Source organism: Polypterus senegalus, chromosome 16, assembly GCF_016835505.1.
Source record: "Polypterus senegalus isolate Bchr_013 chromosome 16, ASM1683550v1, whole genome shotgun sequence".
Classification (NCBI taxonomy): Eukaryota; Metazoa; Chordata; class Cladistia; order Polypteriformes; family Polypteridae; genus Polypterus; species Polypterus senegalus.
In genome coordinates, this window is record NC_053169.1 from 8,939,556 (window position 1) to 8,965,513 (window position 25,958).

Sequence of the window (25,958 nt, forward strand, 5' to 3'; positions counted from 1 at the left end):
ATAAGGACAGCCATGAGCCTACCTGAAAGTGCAGGATGATGGTCCATATCAAGCCTAGCGTCAGCTTTGGGTTCCCATCTGTTATGTCATCATTTCTGATGTTTACAAGCTTTACCTGTAGTCAGTATAAAAGAATAGCATTAGAAGTGTAAAATAAGGAGAAATTTAATAAACACTAGAACAAGCATCCCGAGGCATCAGGCTAGACAGAGTTGTTGTTCCAATTAGCTGTTAGGGTTTCCACCTCGTCTATATTGTTCTGGATTTTGTTTTTCTTGTTTAAATTCTAACCTCACTGTGAGGAAATAAGTATGTAAATCAACGTTTTAGCTATCGACTAGGTGTGCTACCCATCTAAGACAGGTTGATATTTAAGTAATCATCATAGACGTTGGCATTAACACTTGCAGTGCACCATGCAATACACATGTCTCTGTTATATGCCATTTGGTCCTGCATATGATTTGAAAAAACAAGTGTTAATTTTAGTAATGTGCCATCAGTTGGAATAAAAAATGCAATGCATATACAGTACAGGCCAAAAGTTTGGACACACCTCCTCATTCAATGTGTTTTCTTTATTTTCATGACCATTTACAGCACTCCATCACTTCTCCTTCTTGGTCAGATAGCCCTTACACAGCCTGGAGGTGTGTTTGGGGTCATTGTACTGTTGAAAAATAAATGATCGTCCAACTAACCTGACTTCTGCACAACACAACTGCTGGTCCAAACCCCATTGATAAAGCAAGAAATTCCACTAAATAACCCTGATAAGGCACACCTGTGAAGTGAAAACCATTTCAGGTGACTACCTGTTGAAGCTCATCGAGAGAATGCCAAGAGTGTGCAAAGCAGTAATCAGAGCAAAGGGGGGCTATTGTGAAGAAACTAGAATATAAAACATGTTTTCAGTTATTTCACCTTTTTTGTTAAGTACATAACTCCACATGTGTTCATTCATAGTTTTGATGCCTTCAGTCATGAAAATAAAGAAAACACATTGAATGAGGAGGTGTGTCCAAACTTTTGGCCTGTACTGTATATCCCTGTTAAATGCCATTTGATAAGGAATTCGCAAAATCACTGTTAGTTGTACATGAGAGCAGTAGAGAAAGTCATTCCAGTATCTACTCCACCAGAACGCAGTGGTGACTATGAAATGAAGATTACATAAAAACAGAAATTAGCTTAGCCATCTGCTGACATCTAACATATTCAACCTCAGGTCCCTATAAAAATGATGTTCCCAAATACATTGTGAACATGAAAAGCATGAAGTCAACAGCACAGAAAACCGACAAAGTGATGAAGCTGTGATGTCTACTCCATGCCATATCACTATACTATGGTGTTCTACTATACTAATACTATAAAATTTTATACTATTATATACTATGCTACACTACACAACAGTATTATGATACAGTATATTATTCTGTGTTACATTATGCTATAAAATGCCCAATATTGTAGTATCCTATAATTATGCTATGTCACATTAAACCCTGCTATGTTATACTATGCTATACAATGCTATGCTAGGCACACTATATCATGCTATGGTACACCATACTATACTATGATACATATATTATGCTATGGCATACTGTACTACGCTATACGCTACTCCAGTATATATATATATATATATATATATATATATATATATGATAATTTGTCCTATGCTATATGATGCTATAAAATGCTCTGCAATCACATACTATGCTATGCTATGGTATATACGTAATATGTTATCCTACACTGTACTATGTTATAAAAAGATTCTGTTATCCTATATTATAGGTATACATTATGCTATGTTGTACTATACTCTGCTATATTTTATGTTATCCTATGCTATACTACGCTATAAAATGCTATGTTATCATATACAATAGTCATACTATATTATGGTATGTCATTGTATACTCTGCTATGTTATGATACTATATGTTATCATATGGTATACATTGCTATTATAATAACAGTAATAATTCTTTTAATTTACATAGTGCTTTTTCTCTCTACTCAAAGTGCTCCATGCAGGGAGGACCTGGGACTCACACTATACTACACTACACAATGCTGTTTTATCCCATACAATTTAATATACGTACTATGCCAAGTGTCCAACCCATGTGCCCAGAGGGAGTCTTCACAGCTCAGTACTGATGCACAATACCACTCCGGTGCACAAGGTGGCACTGTCAGTAACACCTTTTGTCCATTTACCTATCGATACAAGGACATCTCTAGACAGATGACGGATGTCACTTCTGCCTCCGGTCCGGAAATCTCACCTATTCCACCACGTTGAAAGCCACAATTCATCACTGAACCCACATCTGTGAGCGACAGCAGTGCTTTAACTCAAGATGTCGAGCACTGGAGATCTTTTGTTGTTTCATTTTTCTTTTTTGGCTCAACTGGCCAGTTATTAAGTAAGGTTTATCACAAAGAGTCTGAAAACCTTCATCTTCTTATTGTCTCATTTTTCATGTTATACTATACTATGTTATGATATATTATGCTATATGTGTAACTCTGCTCTGTTCTATACTATGCCATACAATGCTGCCTTACTTATACTGCACACCGCTAACACAATGCATGAATTGATGGAAATGTAGAATGGTGAGGGCCGTAACTAATGAATTGACAATTCAGTGTATGACACTAGCGCTGCTGCCTCGCAGTTAGGAGACCTGGGTTCGCTTCCTGGGTCCTCTCTGCATGGAGTTTGCATGTTCTCCCCGTGTCTGTGTGGGTTTCCTCCCACAGTCCAAAGACATGCAAGTTAAGTGCATTGGCGATTCTAAATTGTCCCTAGTGTGTGCTTGGTGTGTGGGTGTGTGTGTGTGCCCTGCCCAGGGTTTGTTTCCTGCCTTGCGCCCTGTGATGGCTGGGATTGGCTCCAGCAGTCCCCCGTGACCCTGTAGTTAGCGGGTTGGATAATGGATGGATGGATGACACTGAGGTAAATAAATGCTTGTAAAAGTAAACTTTTCTTTCCTTTGTGAATAAATCGAGCCACAAGAGGGCGCCAGATGCCAGCAGATTAGAACGTGTGCCTTATGGCTGACTTGTCTGTGCAGAGAGTGGTGTGTCCGCACCTGCCGTCCCTTTGGGCAGCCACAAGCCATTTCAGTCAGTACAGGGCACTCCATCAGACGGCCTAAGGATGCAGGATCAAATTCCTTTGCTCCAAATCTATCAAATAGCAGGTTAGAAACTTTATATTGGTGACAGCTGTCCTCAGTTTGGCAGTGATGGTTCATTTGTATGAGCTTCACCTAATCAAATTCTATGCAATGGGCACCATTACGGCATTAATGTAAAGTATTTCACCTGAAACACATTGAATAATACAACACAGCAGGGTATTCCTGTTGGTGCTGCAGCTGGTGTTTACTGCAAATAGATATCAGAAAAGCTCTGAAGGTTTAATGTTGTTACCTGATCAACTCGTTTAAGAAAATGCATCATTTTGTTCATGTCCATGTAGTAATATATATTTTGTCACTCATATCCTTCATAGGATCACCTTCTGGGCTCATCAGAGGTATGTAATACCACTCTGGGATGAGAGGGGGTGCTGTCGCTAACGGTATCATCTCCTTCTTCTTCCACTGTAAGAAGATGCTCAGTGAGGACAACTGACCCCGCCTCCTCCGGTCCGAGCCTGATAAAGACTGGCTGTCCCTGGAAAGAGGCGTCTCCTTTGGACCTGAGCTATCCACAGGATGGAGCTCCTCCAAGACGAGGGAGCAAGTAACGGCAAGTAACAATGATAGTTTTTTTTTTCTTTTCACACTACAATAAACTACTGTAAATATCAATATTTTATTTGATTGATAATTTGTTTGAATTGAATGTTTTGTAATATTAAAATCCACGTTTAAATGTAAAATGGTTCTTTTATCTGATAATAAGGTTAGAATATAGCTGGAACTGAATAGGGTGATGAGTCCTAGCAGCAGGCAGCAGCACACAAAGCCCCCTAGAAGCGCAGGTCATCTCACTGAGTGGAACAGCAGAGCCAAGAACTTGACTTGAGGGGTGAGATGGAACATCTAGCTTGGTGTCGAAAACATCATTAGATCTTGCCTGGCAGATCGACATAAAGTGACGCCACCACTGCTTCATACTGTCATATCACTGTGTAGAGTTTATTTCCTGCTTTTCATTTATTTCTTGATTTTTCTGTTGGTTTTGTTAACTTTGAATCGTTATTTTTCATATTTACGTGTCATTTCCGTCAATTTTATTATTTATTAATTATATTCTATCCCTTTAAAATTGTTTATTTAATATCTAAGGGTAACAACTTGTGCCTTTTACTTTGGCGGGGGCACAATGATGTCACCACTGAAGGGCCGCCCACAGCCTTTATCTTCAGAAGCTGAGAGCCGATCCTTCAGTAGTGAAGTGACGGTCATTTTAATTCACTTTACTGACTCAATGTATTCGGTCTAACCGTTCAATCTGAGAATGGAAATATTCAGTATATATATGGAAAGTCTGGGATCCCCTCTGATATCATCACAAATATAGAATTTAATGATTCGTACATTATTCAGATATATACAGTGCCCTCCATAATGTTTATGACAAAATTGATTTCCCTCACAACTCCAGAGTTTAAAATGACAAATCAAACAATTTGGATATTGTGATTACAGCGCACATTGCAGACCATGAAGGACTCTGCCTGGGATCCTTACTCGGCCTAGATGTTCACAGCCTGGAAGGACAAGGGGAGACCCCTTGAACAGGGCTAGATAGCAGCCCCCAGGCTATGGCATTGCCACAGATTCCCTCAGGGCATCTTGGGAATTAAAGTTTATTGACTCGGCCCTGTTGGGTTCTGTGGGTCCCACTAGGGAGTCCTTGGTTGCTCTCCAAAATCAATCATATGTGCTTCTGAGCCACAGCTTCAGGACACCGGAAGTACATAAAAGGAGCTGCCTGTCTGAACTTTGTGAGGCACAGCTGGGAGGAGGTGGGAAGGACAGAGTGACTAAGTCAGAAGAGACAACAGAGTGCAAAGACAGAATTACAGACTTGCTGTGTGCTTAGATACTGTAATTGTGGTTGTGGTGTGGGAAACACTTGCTGAGGGAAGATTTTCCCTTTCTGTGTGAAAAACCTGTGTCCAAACCTTTGTGTCACTTGTTTGGGGAGCTGCAGCACCCCCTGGTGACCACACAGACTTTAATATCAGGGTATTTACATTAATTTCGCTCACACAACACTTGGACCCCACAGGTGGGTTTCAATGCATCATAAGATACCTCGGCTTGATTATCACATTTGGAGTCTGGAGTTGCCATTGTTCAACATGAGGACAAGAGCTGTGCCAGTGAAAGTCAAAGAAGCCATCATGAGAGTGAAAAACAAAAATAACCATTCAAGACATCTGTAAAACCTTAGGATGACCGAAATCAACTGTCAGAAATATCATGAAGAAGAAAAGAACATAACAAAGGGACTGGTAGGCCAAGAAGACTCTCACTGCAGATAACAGAAGAATCGTCATTATGGTCAAAAAAAAGCACCAAACACCTGTCTGACAGAACAGGAGGCTGATATGGACGTGTCAGAGACGACTATCAACAGAAAACTGCAGAAACACAGAGGCCACACTGCAAGATGCAAACCACAAAAACAGGATGGCCAGATTACAGTTGGTGAAAAAGGACTTCAAAGAGCCTGTAGAATTCTGGGAAAAGATCTTGTGGACAGACGAGACAAAGATGAACCTCATCAGAGTGATGGCAAGAGCAAAGTGTGGAGACGAAAAGGAACTGCACAAGATCCAAAGCAGACCACGTCATCTGTCAAACATGGCGGTCGGTGCTGGAGGTGTTACAGCTTGGGCGTGTATGGCTGCCACAGGTCTTGGGCACACTCCTCTTCATTGATGAACTGCTAACAGCAGTGGCACAATGAATTCTGAGGTGTAAAGAAACATCTCATCTGCTCAAGTTCCTCTAAATGTCTCCAAACTCATTGGACAGCACTTCATCCTACAACAAGGTGATGATCCAAACATGCTGCTGCGGCAACACAGGAGTTTATCAAAGATACAAAATGGAAAATTCTGGCATAGCCAAGCCAGTCACCCGATTTTAATCTAATTGAGCAGGCCTTCCATATGCAGAAGAGAAAACTTAAAGAGGACAAGTCCCCTGAAACAAGCAGGAGTTGAAGATGGCTACATGAGTGGCTTCGCATAGCATCACCAGAGAAGACCCTCAGCACCTGCTGATGTCTGTGAATCGCCGACTTCAAGCGGTCATTGCATGTGAGGGATACGCGACAAAGTGCTAAATATGACAATAATAATAATAATAATAACAATAATAATAATATGACAATTAATAGACCTGCCATTGGTATGTCTTAAACATTACGGTGCCGTGTAGAAAAAGTGCTGAGTGACTGAAATATCTGCAAATCCCTTTAAATGAAAGTCTGCAGCGTGCACTTTAATCACAATGTCTGAAAGATTTGATTTGTAATTTTAAACTGTGCAGCACAGGAGGAAATCAAAGAAAAATAGGTCTTTGTCCCAGACATTATGGACGGCACTGCAATTAAATAATTTGTACACGATTCTGATACATGTGTATGTGTGTATGTGTGTATAAACAATATCCTAATCTATTCATTTATATATATAATATTCATGTGTTCATGGACGAAATAAGAATAAATCTTCAGAATTAAAATAGAGTTTCATTCTGCAGACCTGTGTTATCGATAACTCAGGACAAACGTTTATGTAACGTTTATTGACTTTGCTGTCATTTAAGTGTTTATTTAACAGGAGACCCTTGACTCTGCCATCGTCCCCTATTTGTGGTGTGACACATGCACACTAGCCTGACGTGTGACCCTGCAGTGGCCTGGCATTTTGCTCACCCTACCCGACAGCCATTGTGATTTTTTTTTTTTGTTCTTTTTAAAAAACCCAAATGGGCCCATTCATTCCCCCGTAACCACCAGTCCCCCAAACCACCACCAAGCATGCACGGTCCCTGAGCCGTGTGGATGTCATCGTCTTACCTGCCGTTTCTTCAGATAATCAAGTGCAATCTGGACATTCTGCAGCCTGTGGAAGCGCATCCTTCCTTTTTCCCGAGGCTATGAAAGACAAACAGCCATGGAAAGTAATGTTAGACTCTCAGCTCAGAGATCGTCCGCCCAGCAGGAGGCGCTGCTCAGCTCCACAGCCACTTCAAAGGTCTTTGTGCCACAGACACTAACAGACGTGGGAGGCTTGGGTCCTGAGCCAGGCCTGCTTGGGGCAGCTATGAGAGGATGAAGAGCATCAAACTTTTAAACAAGATATAACTTTAATACCCCCACCCCAAAAAACACCAGTCCATCCCACCCAAACCCCACTCCTTGTAGCCCTCAGCAGGAGAACAAGAGACACAAAAAACAGTCAGAAGCTACGTGCCGCTGTTAGCTTTGGTGTTTCTTTCCTTTCCAGGAGCCATGGCTGCATGGGGGTTGCCTAACCAGCAGTGAAGATGGAGACACAGAGCGGCCAATTCACTCTCGCCGTAACAGCTCGGGTCACTGCCTGCTTTGCAATGTTCTGCAGTCCCCGACCTCTCTCTGTACCCCCATCTGATGTACAAGGTTTGATGTCTGACTGCTGCGCCACTTTGTTAAGTATTATTTAATATAGCGCCTTTTGTGTTCGTGTTAACAGAATCTGCAATTTGAAGGGAACGGAGAAGTCAGTCCAGTCAATGAGGGCCCACTAATCTGGGCATGTGATAGGAAAAAATCTTTTCAAGGATAAATTTAAAATATAAAATCTTAATGCACATAATTTGGACATTTTATCTTGCTCAACATAATAAACTATATAACATGAAAGTGACCACAAACTCTTAAAAAAAAGTGATTCACAGAGAACCACTGATTGCATAAGCATTCTGTTCCTGTGACATTCGTGTCCTGTGAATAAACTCAGAGCTCACAAGTGGTGACGTCACAGTAGGTAACCCTGACACACTGGCAGTCACATGGTCTGAGTGTCTATGGCGCTCCACAAGAACTAGAAACATCACAAAAACAAAAATGAAATTACTAGAAACAGCCCACTGCTAAAGAACTGGTAAAGAACAAGCAAACAAACCTCCAAAGTAATAAAACTTTCCTAAATTTCATTAGAGTGAAATGTAAAAGTAAGGCACATTTGTGAAGAGCCGGGCATTGATTGATAATGGCACCAGAGTGCAAGGCCAGTTCTCCTGATGACAGACACTGCAAGAACAGCCGGGTTCTCAGACACACAAGGACTTCATGATTTAATGACAAAATAAAAGAAACTCAAGACACGTACGTGCTCATGGCAGACCTCAGCTACACTCTGACAGAAAGAAAGTGTTTGGGGGTCCAACTGAGGGAAGGCTGTCCTGTCTGAGAAGGCCATGTTGGACCCAACTGGCCATGCTGGTAAACAATGATATGCAACACAGCACGTGAGCCTGAGAAGAAACTTTGGGGACAATTACTGCTATTAATATACACTACAGAGAGTATTATTAGTTTAAGGGTATTACTGCTGTTACTACTACTACTAGTTAAGAAAGCTAACCTTTAATATTTCTGCTAGTACTACAACTAGTACTACTTTCAGTACTATTACTACTACTACTAATTAAGGATATTATTATATTCTACTATTCTATTACAACTGCTGCTACTGCCACTTAAGATTATAATTATTATTATTATTTCTAAGACTACTACTATTACTACTAATGGTATTATCACTTCTACTACTACTTAAGGATAATTAATGCTGTTACTTCCACTACAACTTTTGCTCCTACTGCAATTCCCTTCATGATTAATAAAGTTCCTGTTATACAGTGCCTTTCACATCTATCTATCTATCTATTATATAGTGCCTTTCCTAACTGCCTACCTATCTTATTATATAGCATCTTTCATATCTATCTATCCATTATATAGTGCTTTTCACATCTATCTATCTGTCTATCTGTTATATAGTGCCTTTCCTACCTACCTACCTATCTTATTATATAGCAACTTTCATATCTATCTATCCATTATATAGTGCTTTTAACATCTATCTATCTATCGACACAGATCAATATTCTGTAACACTCGTGGCATAAAAAGCAGGCATACTAAGTTTTAAGGGTTTTTTTTTTGCATTGGGACCCCAGTACCCATTAACTCCAAGACTAACAGCAGGGACAGAGCGACTAGACAGTACAGAGATGACCTTAATGAAAACCTGGACATCAGACTGGCCTGAAGGTTCCCCTTCCAACAGTACAAAGCAAAAACAACACAGGAGTGGCTTGGTGACAACTCTGTGAATGTCCTTGAGTGTCCCAGCCAGAGCCCAGACGTGCACCCAGTCAAACATCAGTGGAGAGACCTGGAAATAGCTGCCCACCGATGGTCTCCATCCCATATGACTGAGTATGAGAGGATCTGCAGAGAAGAATGGCAGAAAGTCCTCAAGTCCAGGTGTGTGAAGCTGGTGATGTGAAACCTAGCAGCACTCTGGGCTGGCTTACTGGAATGGCTGCCAAAGGGGATTCAACAAAGTAGTGAGTAAAGGATCTGAACACTTGTGTCAATATTATATTTCACTTGTTATTTGTAATAAATTTGCAAAAAATCCTAAAATCCTGTTAGTTCGCTTTTTCATTCTGGGGTATGAAGTGTTGCCTGATAAGGGAAAAAATTACTTTCTATGATTTCAGCCTAAGGCTAAGACCTAACAAAATGTTTAAAAGTGAAGTGGTCTGAAGACTTTCTGAAGGTGCTAGTCTTCCTAATGCAAAACATTTCAGCCAGGTGTAGTAGCAGGCTTTCCGCCCTAGGAACCAAGTGACCTAAATTATTCTCTAACATTTCAATAATTATTTCCCACTCTGATGCTGATCTTTCTGATCATAAAATAGGTCATTATGATAGCGAGTGATGAGAAGAATTCATAATTCATTGCAGAATTACGGTATTTGAGGGTTTCCCCAGAGGGCCTGTTTCTCAAAAACTAATCAGCACATTGTCATCTCATAACAGGCTAAAGTTTCAAGTTTGGTATTTTTCCATCCAGCTATTTTAGCTCTAGACAGACGCACACCTATCATTGAGATTTCAAAGTTTTCAGTATCAGGGAACCCAAAAACAAATTTTTGACGAATCTAAAGCTTTTGCTCCTCTCCCATAGATGATAGGTTATGGTGGGGAAGGGCAGAAAGCAAAAAGGCAAATGCTGACCGTTGTCGTTGTCGCCTGATTGCATGGATGTGCATACACAACCAAAAGAATCCCAAAGCTACTGTGTATCCGGATGCCTGGACGCACTTTTGCATGAATACCAAAGCAGACCTTTTTAGATTTTCATGTGTCTCCATGTCCACTGGTCTACAGGAAATTCTATTTCTTTCATCTTCAACACAGCTAAGGTCTCAACACTGCAGCACACCTGGCTTTGTTTCAGATGAGCCCCATCAAGGACAATTCAGCTGAAACAGTCACCAGACGAAGTCCATGATATAGCAACAGCATGACAAGGGATAAGAAGGGGCTAAAAAAAAACCTACAAAGCCCTAAACGGACGGCTGTCCCTTCAGACCATGAAGAGCTGAAATCAGATGGCTCACCGAATTGAAATGTCTGTCTCAGTTACTCCAAATCTAGCAGAGACTTTGACATAGAAGAGTCAGACCTGGGTGTGTGTATGTGTGTGTATATATGCTGACCACCGAGCAGATTCCAGTTCAAATCCAAACGTGTTTGGCGTCTTCTGGTAGGAAGCAGAGATAGAACAAACCTCTCTTTCAGATTTAAAAGTTTTCCAGAGATGAATTGTATAGCAGGTCCTCCCTTTGGTGAATGTCACTGGCCGAGAAATCACCCCATCATTCTCCACTTCATATTCTCACATGGCAAACTTGGGGCCTACCGTTTGATTATCCGTTTGAGTGAGAGGAGACAGACCCCCAAGGACCCTGAGAATTTCCCAGAGGACCGTAGGAGAAGGTCGAGTGTAGCAGGTAACGGGAAGGCTAAGCGACAGACAGAGACACCCTGGTGGTGCATACTATGGTGCCCTCACCAGCCAGATTGAAGTCAGAAGTAACTTATATGACTTTTAGTCGCTGGGTACGTCAGACTTGCCAACTGCAGTTGCTGATCTCATCGGCGGACCACATCGATTTAAACTACCAAAAATCTCTGGGCAGGTCACATTTAGTGTCTGAGTGCCAACCTTCCAGCACAGTCATGAGCCCCCCTTTTGGATAGACAATTGCATGCTGTCCGACGGAGCTGGCGCTTTATTCTGTACCATTCCATCGTTGTACATAAAACATGAGACCTCAGACAGACAAAGCTTCTCTTCTGTTTTTGGGGTCCAGAACCCCCATGTTCCTTGTTCCTCATCTGCTGTCAATGGTGAGCATCTGTGGATTACTCTCTGGGCTCATCTGAAGTAGGTACTACCACCCCAGGTCAAAAGGGGGCACTCATACTAACCTTCTGGTCTTTTTTTTCCCTCCACAGTGCAAAGATGATGCCCAGTAAGGAAAACTGACGCCGCACCCCACCTATAAAGCCTGCAGCTGCCGGCAGGTGGTGTTCAGTCTTGAACCAAACGCACCGGAGGACTGAGTTCCTTTTTAAATATGTGCCCAGCCCGATGGCTATCTTGTTGGATTTTGAATTCTTACAGTATATTGGTTAGGGTTCGGCTTCCTTTCATCTCTACTTATTTTTACAACCTGAGGACAACTTGGTTGGCATCCCAACATTTTTTTCACAAAAGTTGCAGTGCTTTCCTCAACCACAATCCACTGCACATCCCAGGTGAGCATTCATTGGTTGTCAGCTCTCACGCACGCAGAGTCCACCCTACGACTAAAGACAATAGTTAAACCTCTTTGATTTCATTGAAGCGACTCGCAGACTTGCTGGACTGAGTGGTTACGGGGTATCACATTACGCAACCGGCTTCACAAGGAGTGTGCTTGCTGACCACCACTGACTCCCTAAGATTATGTGATTGAAGGTCTATGACTGAAAGTCGCTGGAAAAGTTGCACAATGTGATGTGGTGCCTGCCTCTCCGTGTGAGAAATGAAAGTTCAAGGGCCTGAAGTCACTCCCAAGTCACGGAGATGAAATGGTCCATCAGCAGAAGCTACAAATTCAGTGTGTCTGCTTTGTGGTTAAAGTCCATTAGGGTACATCCAAACTGCATTTCCGTTTACAAATGCAAACATGAGTCTAGGTCTTCGCCTTTATTCCACACCACCCACGAAAATGAAAACTTTTGAAAATGTTCCCAAGAGCCGAACATTTCTGAAAACAAAGAATCAGCATTGCAGTGCGGATGCGTGAAAGCGAAGAGTTTTCAAAATGGAGACGTTAATCACGCTTTGATTGGTTTATGCTTATAATTCGTTCCTTTCCTGATTGGATCCTGCTCATTACATTTTCTCAGCTGCTTTCCTCACCTTATGCTCTCAATAACAATTCTGCTTCATCATCATGTCAAACAAAACAATCTGTTTTATTTTTATATTTTCTTTTTTCATATTCGCCATTGCAGTTCTCCGTGTGTAAACGCAAAGCTGCACATGAACGTCAAGCATGGAGGACACACCCTCTTGGTCATGTTTAGGCCAGGGTTCCCCTCCGTTTTACACTTAAATTCATTTTTTTAATCTATTTTTTTTATTTTTAATATTGTAATTTTAATATTTTTATTTATGTTTATTCCTTATACAACTGTGTATTTTTTTTTTATCTGTTTAGTTTATTACTTATTTTCCAGGTGTCTATGCTTGTTCTACCAAGTCCCTTGTATTTTGCTGGGTGCTTCCCTAAGAGGCGTGGCCACCTGTCCATCTCCCTTTAGGGCCCCACAGGGCCCCACCCACCCAGCTCTACAAAGGCTGAGGAGACAAGTAGTTAAAGGCAGTAAACTGAATGCACTTAGCGTGGTGAGTTCTCTTGTGTTTTGCTTATTGTTATTTTTGACCACTCTATTCAGACTGAGGTTGAGGAATGCACTGCAAGATCCACAAAGAATTAAATAGGCTAAGGAGACAGGCAGTGAAAAGCAGTACATTGAATGCACTTGGCGCTGGTGAGTTCTCTTTTTTTCTTATGACTTCTTGAATTACGATGTCATTTTGGTGAATGATAGAACAGACCAGGCATTGTTCAACATTAAACATTTCCTCCCCCAAGTCATCCTGTTTAACTCGGGTAGCTAGTGATGCTCTGATCGATTGGCCGTCAATTTATATCGGCCAATCTTCATTACAAAAGACTAAGTGTATGTCTATTTACACTTAAGCAGTGTTAAACTGCCAAAATCAATTAATTGAATAAATGTGTAAGAATATACAGTACTGTGCAAAAGTTTTAGGCAGGTGTGAAAAAATGCTGTAAACAAAGAATGCTTTCAGAAATATAAATAATGATTGTTTATTTTTACCAATTTACAAAATGCAAAGTGAGCGAACAAAAGAAAAATCTAAATCAAATCAGTATTTGGTGTTACTACCTTTTGCCTTCAAACCAGCATCAATTCTTATAGGTACACTTGCACAAAGTCAGGGATTTTGTAGGATTATAGTCAGGTGTGTGATCAACCAATTCCACCAAACAGGTGCTAATGATCATCAATGTCACACGTAGGTTGAAACGCAGTCATTAACTGAAACAGATGTGTAGGAGGCTTAAAACTGGGTGAGGATCAGCCAAACTGCTACCAAGGTGAGGTTGTGGAAGACAGTTTCATGTCCTGGCAAGATTGAGCACAGCAACAAGACACAAGGTAGTTATAATGCATCAGCAAGGTCTCTCCCAGACAAAGATTTCAAAGCAGACTGGGGTTTCAAGATGTGCTGTTCAAGCTCTTTTGAAGAAGCACAAAGAAACGGGCAACGTTGAGGATCGTAGACGCAGTGGTCGGCCAAGGAAACTTAGTACAGCAGATGAAAGACACATCAAGCTTATTACCCTTCGAAATCGGAAGATGTCCAGCAGTGCCATCAGCTCAGAACTGACAGAAACCAGTGGGACCAAGGTACACCATTCTACTGTCCGGAGAAGTCTGGCCAGAAGTGATCTTCATGGAAGAGTTGCAGCCAAACAGCCATACCTCCGACGTGGAAACAAGGCCAAGCAACTCAAGTAAGCACGAAAACATAGGAACTGGGGTGCAGCAGGTGCTCTGGACTGTTGAGTCAAAATTTGAAACATTTGGCTGTAGCAGAAGGCAGTTTGTTCGTCGAAGGGCTGGAGAGCGGTATAATAATGAGTGTCTGCAGCAACAGTGAAGCATGGAGGAGGTTCCTTGAACGTTTGGGACTGCATTTGTGCAAATGGAGCTGGAGATTTCGTCAGGATTAATGGTGTTCTCAATGCTGAGAAATACAGGCAGATACTTATCCATCATGCAATACCATCATGGAGGCGTATGATTGGCCCCAAATTTATTCTGCAGCAGGACAACGACCCCAAACATACAGCCAAAGTCATTAAGAACTATCTTCAGCGTAAAGAAGAACAAGAAGTCCTGGAAGTGATGGTATGGCCCCCAAAGAGCCCAGATCTCAACATCATCGAGAGTGTCTGGGATTGCATGAAGAGACAGAAGGATGTGAGGAAGCCTACATCCACAGAAGATCTGTGGTTACTTCTCCATTCGGGAATCCGTGACCAATACAAAGTCAAACCAGCGGTGCCCAAGGATTCTCCGAAGAGACCCACATGAAGGAGTCCAGTCTTCGTCTCAGGTCACTGGATAGCGTCCATGTCTCACAAACAGGGAGCACCAGGACTCTAAAGACTTGGACCTTCATCTTTTTATAGAGATATCAGGAGAGCTACACACCCCTTTAAAGTGACCTCATGACCCACCATGCTCTCCGAATCTGTCTACTGACTTCATAGGAAGAGTCACCAGAGTCACATGAATGTCACTGCCAAATGTCACTGCCGAGGTAAGTAAACCTCTCAACAAGGTTGACACTCTCTCTGCAGACAGACACACTGATGATGGCCGTGCCTAAGAGGTCACTAAAGGCCTGGCTCATTGTTTTTATCAGGACCCTTGTAAGCCCAGACACTCAGACTCCTCGCTGATGTCGGTATCAGGCTAATAAAAACCTGACTGGTGCCCCCCTACTGGTAGACTTTCGTTGTGCAAGGCTTAACATTTGATACTTTTGCTCTGATTTTGTTTCCTCTTTAACTATTGAGAAAAGATGAATTGTTATTCGGGCCAGAGGTTTTACAGTTCACCTCTCCCTTTTGAGAGTTGGGCCTCTTTTTGCATGTGTGGAAAACAAAAGCTCGCTTCTTGAGTTTTGGGAGTCAGGATTAGTTTGTGCTGGTGAGGACTACTTTGTGTTTTTCGGTCAATGTAGGGGTGCATGCCTGACATTTTAAACTCAGTTGTGTGTCACACATACACGTCAAAGGACGTCCTCTTGGGCTTGAACAAGGTATGTGATAACCTGCCAGTTTGAGAGGTGACACTGCCATTGATGCTCTCTTCTCCTTCTCTCCCTGCAGCTCTGAGAAACCCTCCAATGAGGGTGCTTAGCTCCGCCCCTTCTGGAATGTGCCGCCATAAGAAGCCCGGTTGCCCAGAAGAAGTTGTTTTCCTGATAGCAAACTGGCCGGACGGAGCTCCCAGATGACTGACCCTTTCAGTGCCGGGAGCAGCCTAAGTATAGCCTGTTGTGTTAAGTTCAAGTGGAGATTTTATTTTGTTTCATTTTTGTAACTTTCTGTTTATTAAAAAACAGCACCAACTTTTACTGTTGTCCATCCTGTCTTCCTGCACCCACCACACATGCTTTTTGAGGTTCATGAGTCTTGTAAATCATAACAACACAATTGAGTGTGTTAACAAGGGAAGGGATTTGAACAGGAATCTGTTCTCATGTGACCACACAGTTAATATAAAATGTCAAAAACATTAAAATGCTGCCCCGATACCTCCTCTAAATTCACATGCTTTAAGATGTCAACAGAAAAAAAAAACACCCAGCAAAAACATCCACCCAGGTGGTTTTCACTTTATGACTCCTTGTTTACAGCACTTAGGCAGTCAAAAATCGTAATCTGCCAAGAATTTAATTATTATTTTTTTTTAACATCACAAAGCAGAAAACCCACCTGATGGAGGCAGACCAGTATCTTCTCGATTCATAAAGAAGCAAAGCAAGCAGCCATGAGCACAGCAGTTTTGTCTGGACCTACTGGTTTCAACTGGAGTGAAAGTGACAAGTGGACAGCTCAGTCCCCCACCCACCCGTATTTTGTGCACACTCGTGTAGTAAGTGGATTAGTATTTTGCCAGGGGGGTTTCACACCTACCCCCTTATCATCATCCTGCTCATCCTCATGCTGCTCAAAGGCACATGCGTCAGCTGCACTCACCAACCGCAGCGTCTTCAGAAAATCGCGCTCCCTTGGCTTATCAACATATCAGAGACAAGAGAAAGTTCAGGAGAAGCACAAGACAGGACAACAAATGAAAAGAGAAAGCATGAAGCCAAAGAATAAAAAATAAATAAAAATAACAGTTTGAATAAACATGAGGAAACAAAAAGAAGAGCAATGAACACAAAGGACGAGATGGCAGAAGACAAATGGGTCAGGCACAAGCACAGAGGGGGCTCATATATGACTGTAAGAAGGATTGGGGGTCTTGGTGGGAAATCTAAGTCAAGACAGCATAGGAGGTTGGGGGGAGACACAAATGGCACATCGTCTGCCGTTCATCTTTCAGATTCTTGAAATGTCAATTGGAGACATTTTATTAATCTGGAGGACTCAATGGAGCATTTCTAATTTTAAAGAAGAGCAAACAAGATGCTAAGCCCCTCAGTCCTCAAAGTTTGGTTTTCCATCAAGTCTCCAATTGCTCTTCCAACAGACACCAGTTTGTAAGGCTGAGGGACTGTGTGTCAGAAATGGTGGTGTGTAATACAGGAGCACCTCGGGCTGTACTGTCCCGTTCCCCCTTCCGGTGGACCCCTCTACATAGCGGACTTGCAGTACAATGCCAGTGCTTGCCATCTACAGAAGTTCTCAGATGACTCGTCCATCACAGGCTGCATTAATAATAGAGATGAGTCTGAGTACAGGAAGGTTGTGGTGCAGGAAGAACCACCTGCAACTCGACATCAGAAAGACAAAAGAGCTGGTGGTGGGCTTACAACATGCCAAGAACCTCTGAGACCAGTCACCGTCCAGTAGGAGGACGTGAAAGTGGAAGCACCAGCGAACTGGATTGATCTGACAACACAGTGGCACTGGACAAGATGGGCCAGAGCAGAGTGGACTTGGTAAGTACGCTCAGGTCTTCAGATGTATGCAGAAAATTGTTGGAAAGGTTCTATCACTCCATAGTAGCCAGTGTGGTGCTCTATGCTGGGTTCTCCTGGAGAAGCACAATGCCTGAACAAACCTATCAGGGAAGTCTGCTCCATCACAGGGCAAACCCTGGACACACTGGAAGCTGTTGTGGTAAAGAGGACAGGGGCAAAATTGGGTGCCATCATAAAGACCCCCTCTAGGAGGCACTATGTCCTGGAGCATTTTAAGCCACAGGTTCATTCCACCACAGAGTACTAAGAAGCACCACTGCTATCCCGCAAGCATACCACATGCACTTCAGAAGAGGTCATCCACCTGACACTAAGCCTGCTCAGGCCCAGCAAGTTCATGGATGGGAGACCATCTAGCAAAAGCTTGGGTTGCTGCTGGAAGAGGTGTTAGTGAGGCCAGCAGGAGCGCTGTGGTCCATGTGTAGATCCCAATGCCTCAGTGCAGTGACAAGGACACTGTGCTGTAAATATGAAGCCATGCTTCAGATTAGATGTAAAATTGAAGTCCTGACTCTCTTGTAAAAGATCCCTAAACATCCGTCATAAAGAGTGTATCCCAATGTCCTGGCTAAACTGCCCACCACAGCCTGGTTATTCAGGCCCCCTAATCCAAATCCTGTAAATGCCAATATGGACTCTGCTCTGTTGGGCCCTTGAGAAAGGCCCTTAACCTGCAATTGCTGAGCGCTTTGAGTAGTGAGAATTATTATTATTATTGTTATTATTATTATTATTAATCATCCCCTGTCTCTGATTGGTTATTTCTCTCAACACTTTACCACATAATAGCTCATGTGTGGTGAATGTACTGGCACCAAAATGGCTGCCATCACATTACCCAGGTGGGTTCTACACATAAGTGGTGGTTGAAGTGGCTCCCCACTCAATAAAGTGCTCTGAGCAGTGAGAAATGTGCTATATATATATAAATGGAAAGAATTATTATTAATTTAATGCCCCCACTTGATGTGCTCATTAAGTTTATTTTTATTGATTGATTGATTCATTGATTGATTTATTGATTGGCTGTATTATTGGTTCTGTGATTCTTGTTTTTTATTTTTCTACTGCTGTGTATGTATTTTGAGTTTCCTTATGGGATTGATAAAGTTTATATAATCTAATCTATAAATTAAATTCAATTATATGTTCCATTTAGGGCGGCACGGTGGCGCAGTGGTAGCGCTGCTGCCTCGCAGTTAGGAGACCCGGGTTCGCTTCCCGGGTCCTCCTGCATGGAGTTTGCATGTTCTCCCCGTGTCTGCGTGGGTTTCCTCCGGACGCCCCGGTTTCCTCCCACAATCCAAAGACATGCAGGTTAGGTGGATTGGCGATTCTAAATTGGCCCTAGTGTGTGCTTGGTGTGTTTGTGTGTGTCCTGCGGTGGGTTGGCACCATGCCCAGGATTGGTTCCTTCCTTGTGCCCTGTCTTGGCTGGGATTGGCTCCAGTAGACCCCCTTGGATGGATGTTCCACTTCCAATGAAGTGAAGTCCAGGGTAAGGAAAAGGGCTGCAAAGCCAAATCCAACTCACTCAGGGTATCCATCATCTGTTCCAAAGACCTCCATCAATGAAAGCTTTAACAACACGTCACCTCAACAGTGCAGTCATTCTGACTGATCAGGTCTGAGCTTCTACTCAGCATCTATGCAGACCTGTACTTTGTGTCATCATTTGCCTGGCTCATCTTGGCTCATTTCAATGGTTCCAGGTTCAAGAGGCTTGTGAAGAGAGCAGGCCACTCAGACTGAAGCAATGGTTCACTTTGCAGCATGACAATGACCCGTATGCTTTGGTGATACAATGCTGGAGTGGCTTTGGGACAAGTCTCTGAGGGTCCTTGAGTGGTCCCAATAGATCACGTGTGGAGAGACCTGAAGATGGCCATTTACAGGCACATCCCATCTCATCTAATGGAGCCTGAGAGGATCTGACAGGTAGAAATGGATAAACTTCCCAAAAAAACAGGTGTGCAAAGCTTGTAGAGACTCACTTCAGAAGATTCAAAGCTGTAATTGCCACCAACCACGGAATACTTTTATAAAGATGAGAAATTTCAGTTTTTAATAATTTTTAAACCTTTCTGAACATGTTTTTCACTTTGACATTATGGGTTATAGATAGATAGATAGATAGATAGATAGATAGATAGATAGATAGATAGATAGATATAGTTGGCAGGATTAGATAGATAGATAGATAGATCTTAGAATCCCTAGGGGGAAATTTGGCTTTTTACAGACGACAATGGGAAATGCGTGCTTATAATATAAAATCTAGCATACATAAGTGTGCAGAAAGCGATGGGGTCTGCAGACTTTCTCAGTCAGCTGTAGCCCTGTACTTGGTAAGAAGTTAACTTATAAGGTGAAGACAAAATGCATATAAGACATCTGAAGATCACTTCATAGGATGACTCCTATGACGTTCGACTTTGGGATACGTGGGGGGGTTTGTTACCATGGAAATGAAAGCAGTGTACAAAGGTTAGTACAGGATACTTGTGGTTGTATTTAATGGTCTGATAAACACAACCACAAATGGTGGGTTACATTGGGGGAGTGGGGGATGGGAAAGAGACAAATACACCACCACACAGAAGCAGCAGCAAACAGTTTTTCATAGCTCACCAAAGTCTCTCCTGAAAGGACTTCCAAAAGGGAGATCAGGTTATGTCCATCACGGAGGTCTTCGTACAAGTCGTTGACATGCTTCCGTACCTACAAGATGAATGGCACACATTACTACTGACAGTTCTTCTTTGGAGTGCGTCACACACACAAATGATGTTTCTACTTACTTTATAATTGTGAATACTGTGAAAGTGTGAGAAGGGCCTCTCATAGAGCAGGGGGCCCACACAGGGCCCCTTCACAATCGCCATTGCTATGCGGTGATCCGTTCACAATCAGATAGCACTTTACCATGTTTATAAAACCAGGTGCCAGAGCACTTGTGATCAGACCACTCAGACCACATTTGGAGGTGGTTAGAAGCAGACTGAGACCACAAGTAACACAAGTGTAAACGTTTGATCATCATACAGCAACCATGTACAGTAAGTAGAAGAAGATCTGAATTTTGCATCAGGAAGGTGTCATTGCTTATCAGTGTGGACACTGGGTACACTCCGTTTAATACCCGTGTGACGACCCATGCCCTTTTACTTAGGACTAGCAGGAACAGGATATCTAGTAATGAGGACCAAATACCAGTGAATCCTAATCAGAGTCCAAAAACACTGGGTGGGTTGGCACAAAAAGTTGAATTTAATACATAGATGGAGACTATTAATCCCAAAAGAAAATGTCAGAGTAACAGCAGCAGACAAATAAGAACAAATATACCTTGTTGGTGCCATGTGGGTTTATCTGGCATCCCATCCGGGAGAAAAGGTGGCCCCTTGTCAGGAAGGAGTTAAAAGGACAGCAGTGGACTGGTGCCCTGACCAGAATGGGAATCGATCCCTCACTAGGAATGGAGTATACACTCCCCACCCAACACACTTACAGGGTAGTCATCTTGAGTCACTGCTACCCATTTTCCTGAATGCAGGGCAGGCTGGGAATTGTAGTCCCATGGGCCAGCTCTGCCAGTGTGTAGTGGATGTCACCAGGGGGAGCAGCAGGGATTGACCAGCCCTACTTTATGACACTTCCTGACCCGGAAGAACCTTCTCAACACCTTTGTCAAGCACCAGAAGTACTTCCAGGGTCTTCCATCTTAAAAAAGACTTGTCCCCCTCACCTCAGGAAGTCAGAGTCTGGAGGCAGAGGACTAGGCCCAAAGTGTTCAGAAAGAGGCAACACTCTTTTCACTCCACCCTGAAGGAGATTCAATGCCTTTTGACTTCAGTGACCCCCTTCCAAAAATATACTACCCACACAAGCACTACAGGAGCGTGTCAGAGGCCTCTTCACACGAATCAAAATGGTGAACATTTTAGGGTGAGACACACATGCTAACCTCTCTCTCTCCCTTTTCCAGTTCTGAAATCATTTCATCGAGCGGCAGGGGAGGTCCCCCCCTTGTTAATTTTGCCATGCAATGGAAGGATTGTGGAGCGGTGAACAGGCCGCTTGTCGTCACAGCCCCACCCCGGATACCCTGATGGTAGATCCACCTCCGACTCTAGCAAAGTTATGTAGAAATGATTTTTAGAAGAGTGGGTTGAGTCGGCCCTAGTTGATAGTAAGCAGCCTCCAGCTGGCCCTTTCGGAATACGCCACCCCATCTGCTCGACGAACTCTTGAGCTCTCCAGTCCGCTCGAGGTCTGTTTCAGTATTTGGCAGTCGCTATTTTAAATAAAACATTTTTATGGTATTAGGCACCATCAGCCAAAATATTTTTTTCTAAGGTTGCACATACCAGTCACATTCAGCTTACAATCACAACATGCTGGACAAAAACAAAAGGATTAAAATGGGAAAGGCATTGGATTAAGGCATTGGATACGTTTGCTCCTAATGGCTTAAACGACAAGTAATCGTTTTAGTAGGGTCTGTTTTAACTCAATTTATTTCATCTATTTATTTAAAATACGTATTTAAGAGATATTTATTTTAGAATCAATGTATATTGCACATGCGCAGAAGCACATGTTCTGCTAAAGCACCAGTGAACAGACGGTGGGCCACGTGATCATGGCAGTCATTCTGCAGGAGCTGTGTTTGCTGAAGTCTGCTTTTCAACTGAGTGTGCAAGTGTATTTTTATTCTCACCAGCCGAATTGGCAATTAGATCATGTCTTTGGTGGTCTCTGAAAAGCCATGCAGCCATTAATACAGCTTTTTTTTTTCTTTGTCTTTTAAAGAGTTTGTGTGTTTTTCATCTGCACAGAAGCAACGCAGAACACTGAAGAGAGAGCAGGAGCGACAGGTGATTGGTGAACTGCACGTGTGCAAGACCACTGAATCAGACAGCAAGCTCATCTTCATATATCTTCATTTAAATCCATGTTAGTGAAGGCACATTGAAAGCAGGGGGACTGATAACGTAACATTTTGTAAATCCTGTATAGCAGAAAAGGGAGTGCAGGAAAAATCCGTGATCCTGAAATAAAGTCAATGACTTACAAGAGTCATTAAAGTCCTCGTCACATTAGACGACTTTTACATAATCTTACCAGTGGCGGAGGCAACACGTAACTGTGACATACCCAACGACTGGGACCGACTCATCTGTGACTCGCTCCGATAAAATCTAACAGGTTAGTCGACGTGGTGGACAGCGCATTCGCAGGAGAACTGACAACCAATGACTGATCTTCTGGAAGTACAATTTAGCAGAACGTAGCGACAAGGAATAAGGAACACCCGAGTTTTGAGCTTCACAAATAGAAGAGTAGCTCGTCGGTCTGATTTCTTGTGCTTTATGTACCATAACAGATTATTTAAAAAAAGAAATAAACGGCAGAGATTCGTGTTTTATGTACGGTATATAATATAAGCAATAAACGGCAGAGATTCATATTTTACATACCATAACAAAATGCTTCAAAAGTGTTAGAGATCTGTATTATATATATATAATAACGGAATGTAAAAAAGAAATAAATGGCACAGATTCATGTTTATTGTACCATAATCGAATGTAAAAAGCAAATAAACGGGAAAGATTCGTTATACTGGCCAGCAATGTCACTCTAGAGATGGGCGGGTTCTGGACAGATGATTGACAGCACGGTACTCACCGGTGTGCTAAACGCCGCGTTCCAGGAACCCCTGTATGGAGGAATATTTCGGACAAAATTAAATAAATAAATGCGTAAATAAATAAAAGTACTGTGAAATGTGAGCATAAATAAATAAATGTGTCATGAAATGAGAGCCTAAATAAATAAATATGCCATGAAATGAGAGCATAAATAAATAAATGTGTCACAAAATATGTTTTTTGTTGCTTATTTATTCATTTAATTGTGTCCGTAACATTCCTGCAAACAAAAACTGTCACTTTCACTCATCAAAGTTGAGAGGGTGGGCTCTAACAAGCCCTCTAGTTACTGATTGGTGAATCGATAGCACAAGAATTAATTAGCAAAATGCTTACTACTGCTGATGAAATGGATTCTGCCAAAGATATTACGTATTACGGAGAGAGATCTGAAGATTTAGGCGGCCCTTTTAGACTCCGATATACAGTAGATAAAAACTATTTTTGAAATTATCGAAGTTATCGAAGAACAGGTGGAACGGACTCGAGAGACGGCAGAGATTTGTATTTTGCATACAATAACAGAATGTTAAAAAATAATTAACCGCAGAGATTTGTATTTTAAGCACCATAAACATGACATGGGCTGTGATTTTCAGTCATGTAATTCAAAATGGTACAGTGAGGAGATCAACGACTGAGACCTGAAAATCAGACAGACCCCAGCCCGACAAGAACTCATCCAGGGATTTAGAGGAAATCCCCCACGCTGTGGACATTTTTGGTAGTATTTTTAGGACTTGCATTTTTTGGGACTCCTAGTCATAACTTTTGAGGATCTAAGAGGACAAGGTCAGAGTGTTAAAAATTTGGGAAGTGGTCTCACTGGGGGTTCTGATACAAAGATAACATTGATAAAGGCAGTAGACTCCAGACGGAGCTGAACAACAGATGACAGGGACTCATCTGGTCTTCCTTTCCATTCTTCAATTTTTCTCAGTCATCAAAGCTGAATGACATTGCAGTCAGGGGTCTGAGAATGCCCATTCAATTCTGTCTGTGTCCACGCCACACCCCAGCGCTCAAACAGCCATCAAAACTCTAAATTCTCAATTAATTTAAAGTCATTTGCTGTTTTGTGGTGAGGAATTTGGCTTGGCTGGGCTCCCTTTATGTCTCCACCTATTTGACAACACCTGAAAATTGAAAGTTGTCTATCTGAAGTAGACGATCTGAAGTGACTAACGCAACCAAACAGACAAAAGTGGTCACTGACTCACTACCGGGGGACGTGCGCTTGTATCGTTTCTGCTGGAATGTTCCTCAGCCCTTCAGTGATCTCACCCATGGCAGTCAATCAGAGACAAGAGTTCCCCCTCGGCTACTTCTAACTGACAGAAGGTTCACCGAAAAGCACATAAACAGAGGCGAAGCTAACCCTAAAACTAAGCCCACCTGCCACTCCTTATAATCACCGTCAACGTGCCGGCTTACAGCCAGAATATCCTGATGCCAACATGGCATGTGAAATATTGCCCTTGTATTAGTCAACATATGAAAGGTGCAAACATTAAAAAAAAAAAAAAACTCTCTGTGCTCGTGTGCCAAGCCGATTTCTGTCGGCGTCTGATCCATGTGGAAACTTGACTCCGTTTTAATTACAGCAAGTCAAGTTAAGGCAATGGGCCTGTCTCAGAAAAAGGAACTTGGAGCAAAGCTGAGGCCCCAGACGTTATACTAACCCGATCTCCTTTAGAGCAGGCCTAACGGAGTCATTTCCAAGTAGCCAAGTCAGCCACAGGGTACTACTGCAGATGGCACGGAGTCGTTGAACTGGAATTTTTTTCCTCTCCCTGCCTTAGCAGTTTGTCAAGTGGCTAATGTCCCGAAAAAATAAATAGATGGACATAAGCATAGCAGCTGAGGACAGAGCCTCCATGTTCTTCACACTCATCTATGCTCTCTCGTGCCAGGCTGAGGCATGGCAGTGTACTACAGTATTTTCTACTGGTGTAATGTCAAATAGTGATAAGTGAAACAGTTTCACATGGAATTTGAGAATTACCAAATATGAAGTGCACTGAATTGTGGTTCTGGGGGAGATTTAAAAGTTTTTTAGAGTGGAAAGCACAGAACTGCTGTCTCCTTCCTCGGCCACCCAGTAACGCTGCTCTACAATCTTCCACAGCTCCCTAAATGCAGCTCCACATGCTCTCATTTGCCTAGTGCTCTGTCTATTTGCACATTCACACTGCCGGATCTACCTCAAGGCACTAATTCCAAGGTCAAAGGTAACACCACCTGCAAGAGGGTCGTGTGATACATCAGTACCAAAAAAATCTAATTTGAAAACAGTACCATAACTGCATTTCAGGATCTTCGAATAATAAACATCAGCTTTCCTCTGATGTGGAAAAACGTCTGTTATATAGACTTCACAGAACAAAAATACATGCTTTGACACTTCACGGGGGCAATCAAAACAAAGCCTGACACAACTGGCGCATCATGTTGGGATGTTTGAGCTACGACATGATGAGGACGACACAGGGAAGAACCCCTTATTGCTTTCGCATGATCAGGACTCTACAGCGAAAACTGCTTTGGTCTGAAAGCTGGTATCAATACCAAATAACAACTGTAGTACCGATTTCACTCCCCACAATTCCATAAGACAGGATCCTTCTGGAGACATGCTGGTGGCCTCACACTCATGCCAATAGATTTTGGCTGCAGAGGAGCTCCTCTAAAGTGTTTGTGGGTAGCTGCTCTGCAGCTGTGTCCTTTCCACGCAACACACCTGAGTAAATGCTGCCATTACTTTTGCACATGGAGAAAAAATGTGTGCATCTTAGTCAAGGGACAGGAAG

General features: G+C 42.5%; 1 protein-coding gene across 5 annotated transcripts in view; it reads right to left on the reverse strand.

The window, feature by feature from the left end:
* Positions 1-25,958, reverse strand: part of dst (dystonin) — a 413,393-nt gene that overhangs the window by 293,855 nt on the left and 93,580 nt on the right. For 2 of the 5 annotated variants that reach the window (XM_039739118.1, XM_039739119.1), the window contains exons 3-6: positions 20,063-20,152; positions 16,416-16,514; positions 7,075-7,152; positions 23-115 (exon numbers count right to left, since the gene is read on the reverse strand). In XM_039739118.1, the coding sequence (XP_039595052.1) occupies positions 23-115; positions 7,075-7,152; positions 16,416-16,514; positions 20,063-20,152 (360 nt within the window). The remainder of the gene's footprint in view (positions 1-22; positions 116-7,074; positions 7,153-16,415; positions 16,515-20,062; positions 20,153-25,958) is intronic. The other 3 variants (XM_039739122.1, XM_039739127.1, XM_039739120.1) reach the window with 2 other exon arrangements.